This window comes from Carcharodon carcharias, chromosome 5, assembly GCF_017639515.1.
Source record: "Carcharodon carcharias isolate sCarCar2 chromosome 5, sCarCar2.pri, whole genome shotgun sequence".
Lineage (NCBI taxonomy): Eukaryota > Metazoa > Chordata > Chondrichthyes > Lamniformes > Lamnidae > Carcharodon > Carcharodon carcharias.
In genome coordinates, this window is record NC_054471.1 from 105,273,448 (window position 1) to 105,295,270 (window position 21,823).

At 44.2% G+C, this 21,823-nt stretch overlaps 1 protein-coding gene across 1 annotated transcript in view; it reads left to right on the forward strand.

Annotated features, from left to right (window-relative positions):
* Positions 1-20,304: 20,304 nt before the first annotated feature.
* Positions 20,305-21,823, forward strand: part of hcrtr2 (hypocretin (orexin) receptor 2) — a 188,256-nt gene continuing 186,737 nt past the window's right edge. The window contains exon 1 of the mRNA XM_041187368.1: positions 20,305-20,398. Coding sequence (XP_041043302.1) covers positions 20,305-20,398 — 94 coding nt within the window. The remainder of the gene's footprint in view (positions 20,399-21,823) is intronic.

Genomic DNA, 21,823 nt, shown 5'->3' on the forward strand with positions numbered 1-21,823 from the left:
CGATCATGTTCACTTTTAACAATTCCAAAGGGTAACTTACCTCTCCCAAATGGTGCCTTACCTATGTCAAACAATGTCTTACCTCACCCAAAGGTGCCTGGGACCAGATCCAAAAGAGAGCCTTAATTCTCGAAAGGAGTATCCTGTCTACCCAAATGAATCCACCAAGGTCAGACCTGCTGTTAAGCAGTCTAATCTACACACTTTGGGTTTCTCCTGGCTTACCAAAATCCCACTTCAGTGGAGGCACCTGGTGATTTAAATGGCCAGATTTCTCCATAAACCCTGGAAATGTGAAACCTGGCCTGACTTCAGTCCTGCCTCCTTGAAAAAAATAGGAAGTGCCGTGTTCAGGGGTGGGGCTTAGAATTTTGCCCATCATTTTCACCACACCGAGAAGCTCTCTTGGAGGGAAGTATCCAATGGCATTCTTCAGAGTGCAGTAGTATGTGTGTATGTATATATAATAGTATATATATTATTGATAAACATTAGTGATCTGTGTTTGGACATGGGGGCATAATTTCAAGCACAAAGCTTGGAAATGTAAGAAACAGTGGGAAAGATAGTGGCAGACTTCAGGAGGACATAGACAGACTGGTGAATTGGGCAGAAACATGAATTATGAGGGTGAAGCATCTTGGAAGGAAAATTGAAGACAGTCAATATAATTTAAATGGTACAATTTTAAAGGAACAGAGAGACCTGGCAGCTCACATAAACAAATTTTAGAAGGTGAAGGATAAGCTATTAGGCTGATAAAGATGTATGGTCCTTGGCTTTATAAATAGAGGCATACAATCAAACACAAGGAAGTTTTCGAACATATTGCTAAATTGAGGGTTTGTCTGCCCTCTCAGGTGGATGTAAATGATCCCATTAAAAGTAGAGGAGTTTGGTGCCCTCACCAATACTTATCCCTTAATAACACCTAAAACAGATATTCTGGCCATTATCTCATTGCTGTTTGTGGGACCTTGCTGTGTGCAAATTGGCCACTGTGTTTCCTACAGTACAAGAGTAACTACACTTCATAAGTACTTCATTGACCCGTAAAATAGTTTGGGATGTCCTGAGGTCATGAAAGGTGCTATTTAGTGCCAGTTCTTTCTTTTTAAGCATGTGGGTGCCCAAGCCTCTCTTCATGAGCTTCTTGATTGTACTGGTGGATTGTGTTGGTATTCAATAACACATTTTAAGTGTATAAGGAAATCTTCAAAGAATATTGTCTGAACACACTTGCTAATCATCAACATATAAACAAAAGCCCCAGGGTGTTAAATGATTATGTCTGCATCTATACCGGCTGCAGAATTCTTCTGCAGCTCTCCTGCTTATTACTTACAGCGAAAAATTTTCCCCCTGTCAGGGGTGGGGCAGGTGGTGGGGGGGAAGTGCGGGAACGGGCGTGGGCAGGCACGCCTCCGAAGGCCCACCCAGCGTGACGTCCGCCAGGAGGTGCTATGAACTCCCTGTGCGGGCAGGGGGATTCCTTCAGTTGAGAGTGCGCTTTTTCGCGCATGCGCATGAAAAAGCATTCTCATCTCCCTGAAGCTAAGTGCTGAGGGAGATTGGCTCCAAATTAAAAATTGTTAAACAGATGATAGAAAGATTTCCCTGACATGTCCCCTCATGTGACACTATCACCTGAGTTGGGACATGTCCATAACTTTTATTGAAACCTTTATTAAATATTTAAATACCCTCATGAAACCTCATCCCTCCCATACATGGGGTCTCATGCTTTTTCTGAAGCCCCCCAGGGCTCCCGGCCTGCCCACCAACCCCAAGGTTGGATGGGCAGGTCCATTAATGATGTTAATTACTTTTTAAATGGCCTCAATTGGCAGTCGACAGGTTGGCAGGCGCACAGCTGAGTTGGCTGCACCCCTGCTGACCTGAAATGGAAATGACGCGGGGTGACATTGGGAGTTCCACCTGACGTCATCCCGTGTCATTTTACGAGTTGGCGAGCAGGCCCTACCCCCGCTCGCTGACCGGAAGATCCTCCCCCAGTGTCAGTTGCATCTCTCAACTCTTGCATCAGAAGGTTGTGGACTTGCATCTCGATCCATAGACTTGAGCACATAATCCATGATGACACTCCAGTGCTGTACTGAGGAAGTGCCGCACTGTCAGAAGTGCCATCTTTCAAATGAGAGTTTAAGGTGAGGCCCCATTTGCCTTCTCAGAGCCATGGTACAGCCCCTTCTGTTCTAAAGCAAACAACCTATCTAATGCTTCTTCATAGCTAAAATTCTCCAGTTCTGGCAAGATCCTCATCAATTTCCTCTGTACCTTTTCTAGAGCTGTTATAGCACAACCAATTGTAAATGCTGAGCTGTAAAAATCCCAAAGGGAAACTTGAAACAGCTCCCACAACTGTTTTGCAATTTGTAAAAAAAATCAAGATGTGTACCTTGAATTCAGTAGTAATTAGTCCAAAGAGTCTTATAGGTTTCTTACAAAACATCTTCTTAAGGGCAATTAAGGATGGGCAATAAATGCTGGCTCAGCCAGCAACATCCAAGTCCTATGAACAAATAAAAAAATGTATTCAAGATCAAGCTCAGTAATTATTATTCAAGATCAAAGGCAATAAGTACTCAGAGTCTAACAGTGATTACTCAGGAGCTAACACAGCCTATACTGTGCAGTAATTATTCAGAATCTTAATCATTTAGGATCTAATGTAGCCCATACTGTGCATCTGCCTGCTGGGAGTGAGGTTGTCTGCACTTTCCTGCCTGTAGTGTGGGTTGAGTTCAAAGCTTGAGTTCCAGTAATGATAGGATGTTGTACTAAACCGCTACAGCAGCCGTTACCTTCCATGTGCTAAATTAAATGCATTCATAATTATTTTTAATAAACCATTTCCTTGCCAACAATACAATACCTTCTAATAGCACACAAAGACTATCTCAGCTATCTAAGTTCTCATTATTCACAGCAAAAAGCATAAACTGACCCACAAAGATTATTGGAATTATACTTACTGGAGAATTTTTTGAAATCGACTTTTGTGAAATTTAATATAAAGTAAAAGGAGAAAATGCTGGAAAAACTCAGCAGGTGACTTTCTCTGAGTCATATGGACTCAAAATATTAATTATGTTTCTCTCTACACATATGCTGCTAGACCTGCTGAGCTTTTCCAGCATTTCCTCTATTTATTTGAGAGATTTCCAGCAGCCACAGTATTTTGCTTTTATCACAATACTTATTTGTTCTTAAGACATCTTAGTAAATTATGATAATGCTATTATCTGCCACCTTCTGTTACAACTACAATTAAAAATTAAAATTTCAGAGATACACTTTAAATTTGACAAGTAAACTAGATGATCACAACATGACTCAATCCTTACAAGATTGCCAAATATTTAACATTTTCGTAGTTGTCTCTGAGACGATGGAAAATAACAAATGTTATTTCAAACCTTATTTCAACAGAAGTGGTTAAGTTTCTTCATCATTGTGAAATTAAGGTTTCAGTACATTCATTGAAAAGGTGATAATTTGCAATGCAAATGCTTACGTTTAGGGTTGATTCGAAGAACATAAATATGTAAGAAATAACAGCAGATGTATGGCAATATAACTCCTTGATAAGATCATAGCTGACATACCACATCAAATACCTTCCCAAGATCTCCATATCCCTCGATTCCTTTGTACCCAAAAACCTATCCATCTCAGTCTTGAATATACTCATTCAACTATTTCCGTATAACACACCAATCATACCAGCAAAATGTGCAGTGGAAACCTTACTAAATGCTTTCACCAGTATCAGAGCCCACGTTTTTATTAAGCAGATCAACACCAACTTGGTAGAATATGGGAGGTGGGAAATTGAGAAAAATAACTCAAATCTGAGCAGGAAAAGTTGTATTTTATTTATTCATTCATGGGATGTGGGCATCGCTGGTTGGGCCAGCATTTAGTGCCCATCCCTAATTGCCTTTAGAAGGTGGTGGTGAGCTGCCTCATTGAACCGTTGCAGTCCATTGGTATAGGTTCACCCACAGTTCTGTTAGGAAGGGAGTTCCAGGATTTTGACCCAGCAACAGTGCAGGAATGGCGATATATTTCCAAGTCAGGATGGTGAGTGACTTGAAGGGGAACTTCCAGGTGGTGGTGTTCCCAATTATCTGCTGGCCTTGTCCTTCTAGATGGTAGTGGTTGTGAGTTTGGAAGGTGCTGTCAAAGGAGGCTTGGTGAATTCCTGCAGTGCATCTTGTAGATGGTACCCCAGTGGTGAGGGAGTGAATGTTTGTGGATGTGGTGCCAATCAAGCAGGCTGCTTTGTGCTGGATGATGTTAAGCTTCTTAAGTGTTGTGGGAGCTGCATGCATCCAAGCAAGTGGGGATATTCCATCACACTCCTGACTTGTGCCTTGTAGATCGTGGACAGGCTTTGGGGAATCAGGAGGTGAGTTACTCACAGCATGTGACCTGATTTTGCAGTCACAGTACTTATATGCTAGTCCAATTCAGTTTCTAGTCAATGGTAAGCCTTCTTCCCCCACCCCCAGAATGTTGATAATGGTGGATTCAGTGATGGTAATGCCATTGAATGTCAAGGGGAAATGGTTGGCTTCTGTCTTGTTGGAAATGGTCATTGCCTGGCAGTTGTATGGCATGAATGTTACTTGCCCATTTGCAGCCCAAGCCTGGATATTGCCCAGGTCTTGCTGCATTTGGACATGGACTGCTTCAGTATCTGAAGAATAGCAAATGGTGCTGAACACTGTGCAATCATCAGCAAACATCCCCACTTCTGATTTTATGATGGAAGGAAGGTTGTTGATGAAGTACTGAAGATGGTTGGGCCGAGGACACTACCCTGAGGAACTCCTGCAGCGGTGTCCTGGAGCAGAGATGACTGACATCCAACAACAACAACCATCTTCCTTTGTGCTAAGTATGACTCCAAACAACAGAGAGTTTTCCTCCTGATTCCCACTGAGTCCAGTTTTGTTAAGGCTCCTTGATGCCACACTCAAAAGCTGCCTTGATGTCAAGGGCAGTCACTATCACCTCCATATATTATCTGCGGACTGTACCTGAGGAAACAAATCTTCAAGATCTTTTCCAAGTACCAACGAACTAGACAGGACTTAAAACAGCATAAAATAGGGTATTACTCAGTCTGCTTTCAGAAATGTTCATCCTCAAGTGGAAAATACAGACCCAAACAGAAATCAGTAATTGTATGTTTTTTCTAACCACTCGTAACAGGGATTTTTTGAATTTAGAATAACAATTCTTCAAACAATGAAATTAAACCTTACAGGCACTCATACTTGCTTCCTGTTATTTCAGCAACAGGATTGGGGCATCTTTAATGTGTGCTCTTCTCTTCATCTGCCTGTAGCATTCACCATTAGAGATTGCAATGCAACAAAGCCACCGGTTCATCTGTCAGCTTGGAGGTTTAACAGCAGGGGCCTGTCTGTAATAGTGGTCAGATCAACAATCACAACATGGTCATTGCATCCATTCCAAAGCATGTGGTTCAGATAATATCTTCTGCCAGTGTGGCAAGTGGCCCAACATTCACCTGGGTAAAATGGCTGAGCTGACATGGGGCACATTAGGCATTGGTTTCTTGCCCAAGTAATATTAATGAAGGCCCAATTTCAGGTGAGTCTTGGGCCTCTTGGTTGGCCCACATGCTCCATGAGCAGTGCCCATTTCAGATATGAGATAATGGGAAGAATTTTCCGGTTGGCGAGCAGGGGCGGGGCCCACTCGCTGACACGTAAAGTGACCCACGGTGATGTCGAGCGTGCGTCCCGATGTCACCGCGCGTCATTTAGATTGTCAGTTCGGTGGGTGCGCAGTTGACTCAGCTGCACAACCACAGAACTGGCAAAGGCCTGTTGAGGCCATTAAGAAAGTAATTAAAGTTGTTCAGAATGTTGCCCTTAAGGCAGGCAAAGAGCCCAGACTGCTTTCGTATTTTTCATGAAAATAATTTTTTTTTTTCCTTTCTTAAATTTTTCCGAACTTAACTTAATCTCCTTGAGGTATCTCCATGCTTCAGGGAGATTTCTGCACTCTTTCACATGCAGGGAATCCCTGACTCAGCGAATCCCCGCCACCCACACAAAGCGCACAGCGTTTCCGGGTGTACGTCATGCTGGATGGGCCTTAATTGGCCCGCCCACGTAAAATGGTGGCGTGGCCCTGATCGGGGACGCCGATGGGTCTGCGCCCACCCGCACCCGCTCAGGCTCTGCCCCCCCGCCATCCAGAAAATTCTGCCAAAGGCCTAAAGCAATTTCACCCTCAGTGGATTTCTAAACTGGGATTTGGAACAATTGTTATTCTGTGGTTAACAAAATAAGTTATTGTTTTCTTTCTCTTTGCCTTGGCAAGGATAAGAAAAAAATATTGTTCAATCACATAGGGCAATATTTTACGCCAGCAGGATTTTATGTTCCCGCCAAAGCCAATGGACTTTTGAATGGCTTGCCACATTTTATGGCCCCCCCACCACCTCTACAGGGTCGTAAAATTCCGCCCATGATTTCACAGGATTCTCATCAGAATTCATGTCTGAATCAACCTGACTCACTCTTGGGTTAAATTAATTTTCAATTCCGATGCAGGAGATAATTTTGCATCTGATTGTCAGATCTAATTCTCTGGGGTTAAAACATAACTTAAAGAACTATCCTCAGGGAATTACCAAATAACATACAAGCTGTCCATAATTAAATTATTCTATGCATTGTAAGCCATGTACAATCAGTATGTGATTGATCTTGAATTGATTAAATGAAACATTTTCCTTATGCACCAATGCAAGAGCATTGTACCCTTAAAATCTGCTCTTAAAATACTAAACTCAGATCTGCCATTATTGGTTATGCAGCTGAATTGTTTCATGTCTGGTCATTGCAATATACTAGTAATGATTGCAATACTGGTGTGACCTATTCATTGTATACAGTGTAGGCAGTATTTTTAACTGTTCCTGTGGAGTGTTTGAAGGCGGGGAGGGGCATTTAACCAGGCGAGGGGGTGACGGATAGGAAGCCCGTCACCTTCCCATGTCCCACCTTCCCGATGAAGTCCAAGGTGGGAAGGTCTGTGGATAGCCTTTCTGCCCCGCTGCCAATTGAGGCTCTTACAGGGCAATTAATGCCCAATTAAGGGCCTCTTCCCACCACTGCTAATACTAACCCAGCAGGCTTGGCCTAAATAGCCAAGTGGTTATGGTACTGGGTTTGTAATCCCAAGATCAAGAGTTCAAATCTCACAGTGGCAAACTATGAAACAAGGTAACTTCATCTGAAACAGATGGAAACAAGTTTGTACTCGAAAGAGTTACTAACCCAGCAGTGGATGGACAATTGCCAAGTGGAGAGCACAATGCGCAAACATATGCAGATTTCTCATGGTCTGCCTGAGGTGGGTGGCCCTTGATCAAATGCACTCAGTGCCTGACTGGCAGCCCCAGCGCAGCTCCCTGTTTTTCAGACGCAGAGCACAGAAATCTCCTGTACCATGCCAGGGGCAACAGAACTCCTGCAAATCTCACCAAACTTGGCTGAAACCTATGTGAATTTGTAAAATAATGGTGTTTTATGAAGTGCTTTAAAACACCAATTTTCACATTTATATTATTAATATAAATATATTTAATATAATGGTATTAAATATGTTGATCTACAATACTCAAACTTTAATAATTACATACTGAATGCTACTATGCTGCTTTATTGCTATTTTGTATTTGTTGGTGTCTGAGGTAATTAGGTTTACTAGACTAATACCAGGAATGGGTGGGTTGTCTTATGAGGAAAGGCTGGACAGGTTAGGCTTGTATCCACTGGAATTTAGTGAGAAGCGACTTAATTGAAACCTTTAAGATCCTGAGGGGTCTTGACAGGGTGGATGTGGAAAGGATGTTTCCTCTTGTAGGAGAATCTAGAACTAGGGGTTACTGTTTAAAAATTAGGGGTTGTTCATTTAAGACAGGGATGAGGGGAAATTTTTTCTCACAAAGAGTAGCGTGTCTTCGGAACTCTTCTTCAAAAGGCAGTGGAAGAAGAGTCTTTGATTATTTTTTAAGGCAGAGTTAGATTGATTCTTGATTAACAAGGAGGCAAAAGGTTATTGGGGGTAGGCAGGAATGTGTGGTTGAGGTTACATTCAGATCAGCCTTGGCTCGAGGGGCCGAGTGGCCTACATCTGCTCCTAATTCGTACGTTCGTATGTTCATAGCATTCATTTTCAGGTGTTAAAATGGGGTCACATTGGAAAATAATTTGGAAAGCACAGTGCTTGTGGATTCAAGCCCAACTCCAGGATATGAGCACATAACGCAGTCTACCATTTTAATGTAGCATTGTTTGACGTGCTTTCTGATGAAGGGGTAAACTGAGGCCGAGTCTGCCTGTTCAGGTGTATGTAAAAAAAACTCCCATGGCACTCTTTTGAGCTGAACAAGGCTCTCCTGATGAAAACAAACAGACTGTCTGCTCTATCACGTAATTTGCTGGGACCTTCCTATGTGCCAATTAACGGCTATGTTTGCCTGCAAAACTGTTATATTCTTCCAAAGTAATTCATTGGCTTGGAATCACTTGTGGACTTCCTAAGGATGTAAGAAGTCCTTTATAAAAGAAAAATTATTTCTTTTCTTGAATGAAATAACATTTTTTATCACAGGATTAACATTTTTGGTGTCCTGAGTCTTTCTGGCACTCCCTGCACCGAATTTTATGGGCCACCCACAGGCAGAAAAACAGGCAGGTGAACCTGTAACTTATAGTGCTGTGTCACAGCAGCATGCCTGCTGCCAGCCCACCCAACCCGCCACGATTTTATGGGCGGTGGGGAAGATGTTGGGTGGGCTGCCCACCGGTGGCCCAACTGGGGCCTTTAAATGGCAATTAAACTTTATTATGGGCCTCATCACACCACCATTCCAATTTGATTGGTGGTGGAAAAGGCCTGTGCCCATCTTGTAGCCTGGCATGTTTATTTCTGAGGGCTATAGATCAGTGAAATAGATGGGGGGGGTGGTGGGTTGGTGGTTCCTACCTGGGCCTCCGTGCCAATCAGCAACCCCCCCCCCCCACCCTTGCCGAACAGTTTTGCCTCCCTACATCCACCCTCTGCCTCGCCCTGCACTGTCTAACATGTCCCCCAAACTCCCTCGATGGGACCTGCCAACCCAAACCTGGTGGGATCCCGACTCACCTGGGTTTGGGGGCATTCATGGTTCGTCTTCCTCCCGGGCCTCCTGCAATACTGGCAGTGACCACCAATCCTGGTGTGGTGCAGAGCTGCTGGTCTCCAATTGGAGACTGACAGAGCTCCCAATTCATAACCATTAAAGGGTGAAAAATTAAAGCAGGGTCGACCTGGCAAGTGAAGGTGGGCTCACCCCTGAAATTTACGCTGAGGTGCAGGGATCCTGGCTTCAGTGTAATCTCTAGCCCTCTGATACTGGTTGCCCCTCCAATTCTGGCTGAATGGTTTTGGATAATTCCATCTAACCCTCTTCCCCTACTCAAACTGTCAATGGGTGATTCACGTGTCAGCGTTTGACTGGAATGGAAATGCACAGTATGTAAATATTCAAACATACAGTTAAGAGTTCATCATTATTGCTATTGTGTTTGTTGATGGATTTTTCATAGTGAAGGATATTACTGTTGGAAATGGAGCATTTTTTTTTTCATTTTTGGACATCTATGCATCAAGAGCTTTTGATGATGAATAGGTAAAAAGAGCTCCTGCTAAACTACATGATTCTGGGCGGAATTTTCTGTGCCCGCTGACATCGGGCATGTTCGGTGGCATGAGTGGATGATACGGTGAGAAGGCCAAAAATTGGTTTTCACAGCGTCGTAAAACTAATTTGCCATCATCTGCTCAGTCCATCAATGGCAGGCCGTGTTTCCCACTGTTAGACATTGGGAACTTCATTGTAATAAATCTGCATATCATTGTAAACCCAGCTCACCGGAATCATTCCCCCCGCACTGGATAATCTGGGCATGTTAGCATAACGTATTTGACAACTGAACGTAAGCAACATGCACTTGGCAAGCTGCACTTCACTTCGAAGGTCAGGGTTTATGCCTACCTGGCTTTGGGCAGCACTCGCATTCATCAGCACCAGGCTTTGCAGACAGCGCCACATCACTTTTAGGGGGACTCACAGGCAGGTCTCTACCTACCAGACCAGCCGTAAGTTGTGGGTGGCTTTTTAACAACTGCAGGGCATGGGGTTGTTTGGGGAAAGGGGAGAAGTGGCCTCAGGCAAGGGAAGAGGCTTCAGGATGAGAGCTGTACTGGGGAAGGAGGGTATCCCAGGGTGTGTGTGAGGGCATATGTTGATCTGTGCAAGTGGCCTCAAGATGGTGAGGGTTAAGGAGGCAGTCTGCAGAGGAGATGAGGCCAGATGAACATGTGAAAGTGTGTGTGAGACTGGGTGGTGATGTCCCTTGAGCTGACAGTGAGTGAGATGCCAGTGAATGTGTGATGGGCTTGAGTGTGTGAGTTTAGAGTGATGAAATGGTTGCCATAGTGTGGCTGCACAGATGAGATCATTCATCCTTTGTCTGCATTGGATGGCCAACCTCTTCTGTGCACCATTGGCACTGATAGCTACTGCCATCACCTCCCAAGCCGGAGTGGTGAGATTGCTGGACCTCCTGCGGTCAGAGTGGAGTTAGAGGACATCACAACGGGCCTCCATGGTGTCCAAAAGGCTTTCCAGGGAAGCATCACTGAATCAGGGGGGCTGCAGTCTTCTTGTCTGTCGGGTCCATGTCTTCTGTGCAGCATGCCTTCTGGGCTGGAAGCACTGAGAGGTATGTGCGCAGCTGCATTTTAAATAATAGGGCACCTGGCATGAGTAAGCAGTGTGGTGATGGCGCAGCAGGAAGATGAGAGCCTACCAACCGTTGAAAATGTGTGTTTCCTGGGAATGCATGACTAATGAGGCGGGATTGGGACCATACGGTGTGAAAAGCCACCATTGTAGCTGGCGGGTAAAAAGTTCTTTTTGCCTGCCCGCTACTGCACTTAATGCAAGCCTGGGACAATTCCACCCTATGCTTCGATTCGGGCTTTAGAAAGGTTCTCTCACTTTTGTCAAAGTGAATTTTTTCCATTTCGTGATACAGCCACCTTTACAATTCTCTGATTACAATTACTCATTTGTACCAAATTGCAGGGAGGCAGCTGTGAGGCTTTGATATAGCCTCTGAGTTAACAGGTGCAAGATATGAACCCTGAACCAGATAGTTCCAGTGAACGGAGACCAGAGCTCAAGATCTGAACTCTAGGTTGATAATCCGTGGGATTCTGAATTCCATTTCTGAGTGGGTGAACTCCCCCTTCATCGTAAAGATAGTGGGAGCCCATCAAACCTTCTCTCCACATAGACAAACCCATATCAGTCTGTCTAAAAATGGTTATGGCCATGGGAGGAGCCTGTCAGACTGTTAATCAGCCCACCGATACACTATTCTCCAAGAGAAGTGTGTGAAGATATGAAAAAAATCAACAAAGAGGCTTTTTCAATTGATCTATTGGGATTACCTATTGGGAAATGGATTGAAGATATCAAATTAATTCCACACGAAATAAGGTATTGAGGATTTACAAACCATTAATTTGGTTCTGATTAGATTTAAAAAGCTACAGTTAAAGGGTTAAAGAAAAAAATTTGCATTTATATACCATCTTTCATCCACGATCCTAGGGGTGGGCAATTCAGACCCTCGTGTTTGTCCGCATTATCAGATCATGGCCGATCTGGATCTGAACTCCATCATCTCCCTTGGCAGTATAAACCTTAATATGTTTGTCTAAATTCAATCTTAGTCTTGAAATTCTCAATTGTCCTAGCCTTGTAAGCTTTTCGGTGGAGACACTTACAGATTTTCATTACCCTTTGTGTGAAAAAGTTTGTTCTGATTTTATCCCCGACTGACCCAACTCTAATTTTGAGGTTAATAACCCCCCTTGTCTGGGCTCCTTCACCAAAAGAAATATGTTCTCTCCATCTTCACTATCAAATCATTTTAATCATCTTAACCACTTCAACTGGATCACTCCTTATTTTTCCATGTTCTAGGAATACAAGCTGAGTGTAAGCAACCTGTTCTCAAAATTTAACCCTTTTAGCCCCTGTGGATCCATCATTCTGGTGGATCTGTGTTATGAATTACCCAAGGGCAATATAGGTGTGGTGGCCAGAACTGAGCACAGAACTCCAAATAGGGTCTAACTAGAGTTTTCTGCAACTGTAACAGAACTACCATTCCTAGTATTCCAGCCCCATTGAGGCAAAAGCCTACATTCCATTAGGCGATATCCGTAGTGCCTCAGAGCATAGTCACAATTTTTATAAAAGAGGGCAACTAACTTCCAATGCAAATGACAATTAATGGGACTGGTTGATGTTGCTGGTTAACAGATAAATGTTCACCATGATTATCAGGAAAATTCCCTGCTTTTCTTCAAATAGTGTGATAATATATTTTCTACGTACCTGAAAAGCCATGTAGCAATTTAATTGATACCTCGACTGAAACGAGAAGCCCAAGAAATTGAATTGCAGACAAAATTTACATTGGAGTTGGATGGGGATATTGCCCACACCATTAGTATAAATGAGGGCAGCAGGAAATCTCCTTGCTCCTTCCTATTATAATAATTGATGTGTACAGCCAAGGCTACCTGCTCTGTCCACTGGCTGCACGCCATCAAGGTGAAGGGGATTCACAGATGATACTCAAAAGCAGCCAGCACTCCTTGGAGGAGAGGTATTTTCTAGCTGCAAAGACTGTGGGACACATTGAGGAAGAAATGGATGAAGTGGGGAACGAGCAGGTACCAAGCTTCACCAGTGCTGCAGGCCTTGGTGCAGCCAGTGGAGAGGGAAGGAGATTTGCATTCATCTCCAGAAAGCAGGAAACCCTCCAGGCATCCACTCAGGAGGAGTGGGGAGAGATAACTGAGGACATCAATACCAGGAGCATTGCAACAAAAACATGGCTACCATGCCGAAAATCTTCAGTGATCCGATAGAGTTGTTTTTGTTTTATTCATTGTTGGGGTGTGACCGTCACTGGCTGGGCCAGCATTTATTGCCCATCCCTAATTGCCCTTAAGAAGGTGGTGGTGAGCTGCCTTCTTGAACTGCTGCAGTCTACGTGGTGTAGGTACACACACAGTGCTTTTAGGGAGGGAATTCAAGTATTTTGACTCGGTGACAGTGAGGAATGGTGACATATTTTCAAGTAAGGATGGTGAGTGACTTGGAGGAGAACTTGCAGATGGTGTTTCCATGCATCTGCTGCCCTTGTCCTTCTGAGTGGTAGAGGCCCTGGGTTTGGAAGATCCTGTTGAAGAAGCCTTTGTGAGTTCCTGCAATGCTTCTTGTAAGTGTTATACACTGCTGCTACTATGCATCAGTTATGGAGGGAGTGAATGTTTATTATGGTGTTTAGGGTGCCAATCAAGTGGGCTGCTTTGTCTTGGATGGTCTTATCTGAGTGTTGTTGGAGCGGCACTCACACAGGCAAGTGAAGACTATTCCATCACCTTCGTGACTTGTGCCTTGTAGATGGGACGCAGCCTTTAGGGACTCAGGAGGTGAGTTACTCTCTGTAGAATTTACAGCCTCTGACCTGCTGTTGTAGCCACAGTATTTATATGGCTAGTCCAGGTCAGTTTCTGGTCAATGGTAACCCCCAGGATAGTGAGGGATTCAGCGATGCTATGTCAAAGGGAAATGGGTTATTCTCTTTTGTTGAAGATGGTCATTACCTGACACTTGTATGGCATTAATGTTACTTTCCATTTGTCAGCCCAAGCCTGGATATCGTCCAGGTCTTTCTGCATTTAGACATGGACTGTTTCAGTATCTGAGGGGTCGCTAATGGTGCTGAACATTGTGCAATCATCAACGAACATCCCCACTTCTGACCTTATGATGGAAGGAAGGTCATTGATGAAGCAGCTGAAGATAGTTGGACCAAGGACACTACCCTGAGGAACTCATGCAGTGATGTCCTGGGGTTGAGATGATTGACCTCCAACAACCACAACTATCTTCCTTTGTGCTAGAGGTATGACTCCAACCAGTGAACATTTTTCCCCCTGATTCCTATTGACTCTAGTTTTGCTAGTGGTCCTTGATGCCACACTCGGTCAAATGCTGCCTTGATGTGAAGGGCAGTCACTCTCACCTCACCTCTGGAGTTGAGCTCTTTTGTCCATGTTTGAACCAAGGCTGTAATGAGGTCAGGAGTTGAGTGGCCCTGGCAGAACCCAAAGTGGGGTCAGTGAGCAGGTTATTGCTGAGTAAGTGCTGCTTGATAGCACTGTCGATGACCCTTTTCCCCATTTTGCTGATGATCGAGTGTAGACTGATGGGACGGTAATTGGCTGCATTGGATTTGTCCTGTTTTTGTGTACTAGCACACACCTGGGCAATTTCCCACATTTCCGGGAGGTGCCAGTGTTGTAGCTGTACTGGGACAGCTTGGCTAGGGGCACGGCAAGTTCTGGAGCAAAAGTCTTCAGTACTATTGCCAGAATATTGTCAGGGCCCATAGCCTTTGCAGTATGTAGTGCCTTCAGCCATTCATTGATATTGGGTGGAGTGAATCAAATTGGCTGAATTATCAAATTATCTGTGATGCTGAGTACCACTGGAGGAGGCCGAGATGGATCATCCACCCAGCACTTCTGGCTGAAGTTTGTTGTGAATGCTTCAGGCTTATCTTTTGCACTGATGTGCTGGGCTCCTCCATCATTGAGGATGGGGATATTTGTGGAGCCTCCTCCTCCAGTGAGTTGTTTAATTGTTCAGCACCATTCACAACTCGATGTGGCAGGATGCAGAACTTAGATCTAATCCGTTAGCTCTGTTTATTTCTTGCTGCTTATGCTGTTTGACATGCAAGTCGTCCTGTATTGAAGCTTCACCAGGTTGATACCTCAATTTTAGGTATGTCTGGCTCTGCTCCTGGCATGCTCTCCTGCACTCTTCACTGAACCAGGGTTGATCCCCTGGCCTGATGGTAATGGGGGAGTGGGGGATGTGCCGGGCCATGGGGTGAAAAATTGCAGTTGAGTACAATTCTGCTGCTGATGATGACTCACAGCACCTCATGGATGCCCAGTTTTGAGTTTGTATATCTGATCAAACTCTATCCCATTTAGCATGGCAGTACTGCCACACAACACAGTGGAGGGTATCCTCAATGTGAAGATGGGATTTTGTCTCCATAAAGACTGTGTGGTCATGGAGAGGTGCATGTGTGACAGGTGAGGATCAGGTCAGGTAGGTCTGTTGTTCTTTTTGGTTCCTCCACCACTTGCCGAAGACCCAGTCTAGTAGTTATGTCCTTGAGGACTCGGCCAGCTTGATCAATCATGGTGCTATTGAGCTACTCTTGGTGATGTACGTGAGAAATCCCCCACCCAGTGTACATTCTGTGCCCTTGCCATTCTTAGTACTTCTTCACCCACCTCTTGGTGGACAGGCTGCCGAACGCCTCTGCTGCTGCTAGTAAAATTGTGGCAGAGACAGGGGCAGGTGGGTAGGTGGTGGGCGTGGCAGCCATGGCATTTTACGGGCTCCCCTCCCCACCCACGAGCACACCCAAGTATTTGTGTTAGTCAGTCTACTTGCTAAGCAGGCTTGTTTAAGTTAACTGCAATATGACTGAAGTGACTGCACGTTGATTTTCACTTGCACAACACACCAGCAAAACTTTCAAGGCAATACTATTGTTTTTGGCAGATGATGTAGAAGAATAATGTCAATCATTAGCTTCTTTTTAAGTTGCAGTAGTAATGAAGTCTTGTTTCTCAAGTCTTATAGAATTCTTGTTTATTGAGGTAACTACACGATTGCTATCTTTCTGATTTCACTCCGAGTGGATGCGGAGATTGAGGCCATCACTAATGGTTGCCTCAGTTACTCTAATGAAAAGTATTTCATTGTGAAACTCCTTTCTCCAGGTAACTATTTCCTTAAAAAGATTGGCATTTCCTTTGCAGCTGTTATTCATGATCTTTCCCCTCCTCTTTCCTGACTGAAGCCTAAAGCCTTGTTTGTTTGGCATTTTTAAAATGAGGACACTTCTCATGTCCATCGCCAAGTCATCCACCCACCCTAGCAGACACTTGGTGATTGCATTTATTAATGAACGTTCAGCAGCTGTCTGGGGAGTAACAAATTCCCGAGTTTGACCTGACCTGGCCGGGTTGAAATTTGTTAACGGAATGGAAGAGGGAACGTGCCACTTAAAGACAAAATTGCTGGGTTTTTTGAGGCAGTTTAAGGATGAAGTCTCAGATGCCTCCTCAAATACAAAATTTTTACTTGTTGGATAAACACATGCTTAATAAGCCTCTGATGTGTATGCAACATGAACATATACTGTGAAAACAGTCATTAATAGGTTTAATTCCAAACAGAAGTGCTAGTTGATGAATTATTACCTGTCGAGCCCCTTAGGCAAATACAAAATGCTGGTAGCAAATTCATTAGTAACCAATTAAATAGTTGCAATAATATTAGGTTACAGCAGCTGTATCCACTTAACTCAACTAAAGGCAAAACAATGCAACAAATATTATATTTTCTTGTCACCGTGCATTAATAGGGCATTCAATAAACTCTATATCAGGGTCTTGTTCACATTTAGCAAATAGGTGAAGCAGCTTAATGAATGTTACTCAGTTTTTAGTTTATTGTTACATTGAGTGTACTCATTGCTAATTATGATTTCTGTTGATTCTATTTGGCAACCTAACTTACATTGTTGTCCTTTTCGTAAATATTCAGAAAATTGAGGTCTTATTGCGCTTCACTGAGCACCATATCCTTTCCATTCCAGAGGACTTATTTTCACATCAGTAACTTCACCGGCATCCATTCCATCAACTGATGAGACCATCACCATGCCTTTACTCATCTGCTGACTTGACCATTCTGGCACTCTCCTGATCGGATTTCTATCCTCCACACTCCCTAAACTTCAGCTCATCTAAAACTATGTTGCCTGTATCCTACATCATGTGTTGCTTGCCCGTCACCCCTGTTCTCAATAACCTACATTGGTCCTTAGTTCCCCAATGGCCTACATTTAAAATTTTCATCCTTGTATTTTAATCCTTCCATGGCCACACACTCCCCATCTCTGAAACCTCCTCCAGCATTATTGTTTGCTCCTCAACCTTTTGGTCACTGTTGCTCTGGCCTATTCCTCCCCTTCACCACTGGCAGCCATTCCTTCAGCCATCTAGGCCCCATGCTCTGTAATTCCCTCCCTAAGCCTTCCATACTTCTCTATATGACTTTAGGGCTCCTTTAAGGACTTCTACTTTGAACATTTGGTCATCCCTACAAAGCTTTCTTTCTGCCCAGTTTTAATTTCCCTCGTGCCTCTGTGAAGCGCTTCAAGATGATTTTTATAGGTTAAGATCATAATTTATCATCAAGTACAATGATGCTAGGTGTACAAAGTGCTGTTCATATGGGAAGGTTTCTGGGTGAAATACTTGGGGCTGAATTTTTGTGAAGGGATAGAAAATGTGAGTCGGGCCATTTTCTGACTGACCGAAGCTCAAGCCCACCTCTGAGCTCCTTTTGTGCTGTATTTTTGGTGTGGAGGGACCTGGGTGGGTTCCTCGTGCATTTTGCAAACCACGTTTGGGTGCAAGCTTGGTTTTGGGCCCAGAAGAGGTCAGGTTTGAAGGCTGGTGCTTCTTACTCCAATAAAAGGGCAGTTACGAGGACCCTTTAGCATTGTATCCCTCGTTATGAGCCGGAATGACCACTGGAGGAGAACTCTGACCTTTGCACTCTAAGTACCATTTATGTGACAAGGTATTGGAGGTGTTGGCAGACGTAAAAGTGGACAAATCTCCAGGTCCGAATGACTTGTGTCCCAAACTGCTGAAGGAGGCAAGGGAGGAGATCGCAGGGACTCTGACCCAAATTTTTAATTCCTCTCTGGCCACGGGGGCAGTGCAAGAGGGCTGGAGAACAGCTAATGTGATTCCACTATTTAAAAAGGGTTGTAGGGATAAGCTAGGGAATTACAGGCCAGTGAGTCTCATGTCAGTAGTAGGAAAACTATTGGAGAAAATTCTGAAGGAGCGAATCTATCTCCACTTGGAGAGACAAGGTTTGATCAGGGATGGTCAGCATGGCTTTGATAGAGGGAGGTCATGCCTAACAAATTTGATTGAATTTTTTGAGGAGGTGACCAGGTGTGTAGATGAGATTGGTGCAGTTGATGTAATTTATATGGATTTCAGCAAAGCCTTTGACAAGGTCCCACATGGGAGACTTATAAAGAAGGCAAATGTGCATGGGATACAGGGTAATTTGATAAGGTGATTCAAAATTGGCTTAGTTGTAGGAGACAGAGGGTGATGACAAAAGGATGCTTTAGTGAGTGGAAGCCAGAGTCCAGTGGCATACCACAGTGATCGGTGCTGTGTCCCCTATTATTTGTCATTTATTTAAACGACATAGATGACTATGTGGGGGGCAAGTTTAGTAAGCTTGCGGATGACATAAAGATTGGCCGGGTGGTTAACAGTGAGGTTGAGTGTCTTGGGCTACAGGAAGATATAGACAGGATGGTCAAATGGGCAGATAAGTGGCAGATGGAATTTAACCTTGGAAAGTGTGAGGTGATATATTTTGGAAGGATTAATTTGACAAGGAAGTATTCAATGAATGGCATGACACTAGAAAGTTCTGAGGAACAGAGGGACCTTAGCGTGTATGTCCATAGATCTCTGAAGGCAGAGGGGTTTGTTAGTGGCGTGGTGAAAAAAGCATATGGGACACATGCCTTTATCAATCGAGGCATAGATTACAAAAGTAGGGAGGTCATGTTGGAGTTGTATAGAACCTTGGTGAGGCCACAGCTGGAGTACTGTGTGCAGTTCTGGTCGCCACATTATAGGAAGGATGTGATTGCACTGGAGGGGGTGCAGAGAAGAATCACCAGGATGTTGCCTGGGATGAAACATTTAAGTTATGAAGAGAGGTTGGATTGACTTGGGTTGTTTTTGTTGGAGCAGAGAAGACTGAGAGGTGACCTGATCGAGGTGTACAAGATTATGAGAAGCATGGACAGGGTGAATAGGGAGCAGCTGCTCCCCATAGTTAAAGGGTCAGTCACAAGGGGACATAGTTCAAGGTGAGAGGTAGGAGGTTTAGAGGGGATATGAGGAAAAACGTTTTTACCCAGAGTGTGGTGACGGTCTGGAATGCGCTGCCTGGGAGGCTGGTGGAGGCGGGTTGCCTCACATTCTTCAAAAAATACCTGGATGAGCATTTGGCACGTCATAACATTCAAGGCTATGGGCCAAGTGCTGCTAAATGGGATTAGGTAGGTAAATCAGGTGTTTCTCACATGTCAGTGCAGACTCGATGGGCCAAGGGGCCTCTTCTGCACTGTATGATTCTGTGATTCTGTGATTCTGTGATATAACTAATGGCTGAAGTATTGTTTCCCGATGAGCGCTGACCCATTAACTACATTTCTTAGTGTAACCAACAGCTATTGTTGTGTCCACTATTCTAAGCCATTGTTGCCACTCTAACCTATCCTCTGAGTACCCTGCTGCACCGGTCGTTTGCTGCTCACCACTGAATTTCACAGACTTCAAAGAAAAACATGCAGCAGCTCACACAGCTCTGCATGTCGCCACAGCAGCAAAGTTCACCTGCTGCATCCTTAACTCCAACTCAGACCCACTCACAACACCAATCTGAATGCATCTCCCTTCAGTTGATGCAGCACACTGAGTACTCCCATGCTTATGCCCAGAAACACCGTCAAATCAGCCATAAATGCTCCTTGAAAACTTGGTGCCCTCACTGCATTGGCGATGTGGGACTTGGCTTGCCACCCTGACAACTATCCTGAAAGCTTAGGCCCTGCATGGTGATGCCAGCTGCCATGATCCTCACAGCATCCAATTGCCGTTTCTCAAGCCTGACATGTAGTTGAATGCATGATGTCTCTAATGCCCTGTGTTTGGTGTCAGCATCTCCTTCCTCTGTCTTCCAGGTCTTGCTTCACACTCCTGCAAGGTTACCATCATTTATAGTGACTTTGCAGATAAGCAGGACTCTGGCCATGATGACATCCTGCATGGAATCCTCATCCCCTCGAAGGTTTATTATTATGAGCTTCTTATCTAAATGCTAAGAAAGACTTGGGCCAGAATTTTATGTCCCTCGTGTGCCTGACCCAAATGGATATGGAATAACGCGAGATGTCATCGGGCAAGCGTGCCAATGTCATCACACACTTGTGCGATTTTTCACTTGGCAGGCAGGGGCAGCAGTCGGAAGCATGCCTACCAATAAGTAAGCAAGCAATTAAGCCCATTAATGGTGCAATTGAAAGCGATTTTTCATGGCGTGTCTACTTTTATGGTTGGCAGACGGGCCAGTCAGCCAAGCGGCCTTCACATTTTTGCTCAAACCTCGATCCAGGGAAGGATGAAATCTCCGTGGGGAAATAAAATAAAGAGAGATACCTGGGGGCTTTTTTTTATGAGGTATGCTTTTGGGTGCTTGATTGTGCTGCCTGGTCATATTTTGCAGCATTTTTGTTGTTTCCTTTATTCTGTGGAGGTCTGCAGGCTCCCTGGGGCAGCTGTCTGCCTTCAGGAAGCTCACTAGAAGTGTTCACCCACAGCCTCAGTTAGGTTGGCGCCTGCCCTCTTCCCACCCCCACTCTGGCAGCGCTGAGTATTTCAGCACGTGTTTGACGTTGGTTGGCCATTAATTGGCCAGGCAGTGTGAAATCGTGGTCAGGGGCCGATTGCGGCCGGAGGCCCATTTCCCATCTGCTTCCGGGCCTGCCAATCATACATGCCTGACAAACAAAAAATTCAGGCCTTGCATTTATATAGCACCTTTCACAATTGCAGGATTTCCCAAAGCACTTTTCAACCAAGTAAGAACTTTTAAGGTTAATCACTGTTGTTATGGAGGAATCATGGCAGCTAATTTATGCACAGCAGGGTCCCACAAACAGCAATGTGACAATTACAGGATAATTTATTTTGGTGATGTTCATTGAGGGCTAAATGTTGGCCAGGATAATTCCCCTAATCTTCTTCAAAGTAGTGTTATGGGAATTTTAACATGTGCCAGAGAGAGCAGATAGGACCTTGGATTAGCGACTCATTTGAAAGACAGCACCTCTAACAGTGCAACACTCCCTCAGTATTAGCACTGGAGTATCAGCCTTGATCCCTGTGATCAATTCCTAGAGTGAACTTGAACCCACAACCTTCTAACTCAGAGCCAAGAGTGCTACCCACTGAGTCACAGCCACCACTCTGATGTTTGCCATTGCTTACCTATCATCAAATGCTTAAACTAACTGACTTGTCTTGGGAGATGGAGAGGCAGGCTAGTCAGAACCGGCCCACGCTGAGATCAAAAGGAGAGTGAGAAAAAACAAATAGTGACATCATAGGAAAACCATAAACTCATTGGTTGGTAAGAAACTGCTGTTGGGGTCTATTTTTAAATTGCTGCAAATTAGAGAAGTGTATTATTTTAAATGAGTAGCTATACCTGGATTTAAGTGAGAAACACCAAGAATAAGGGAAAGTCAAGGCCAATATAATAAAGTAATATAAGTAAACCAAAGTAAAATAAAGTTAAGACATGGCTGGGCAGCTCAGTCACATGGAATGTGGAGCCTGTAATATGTGGGAAGGCATGGGCAATACTGGTGTTCTAAGCGATTACATGTGCAGGAAGTGAGCCCCAAGT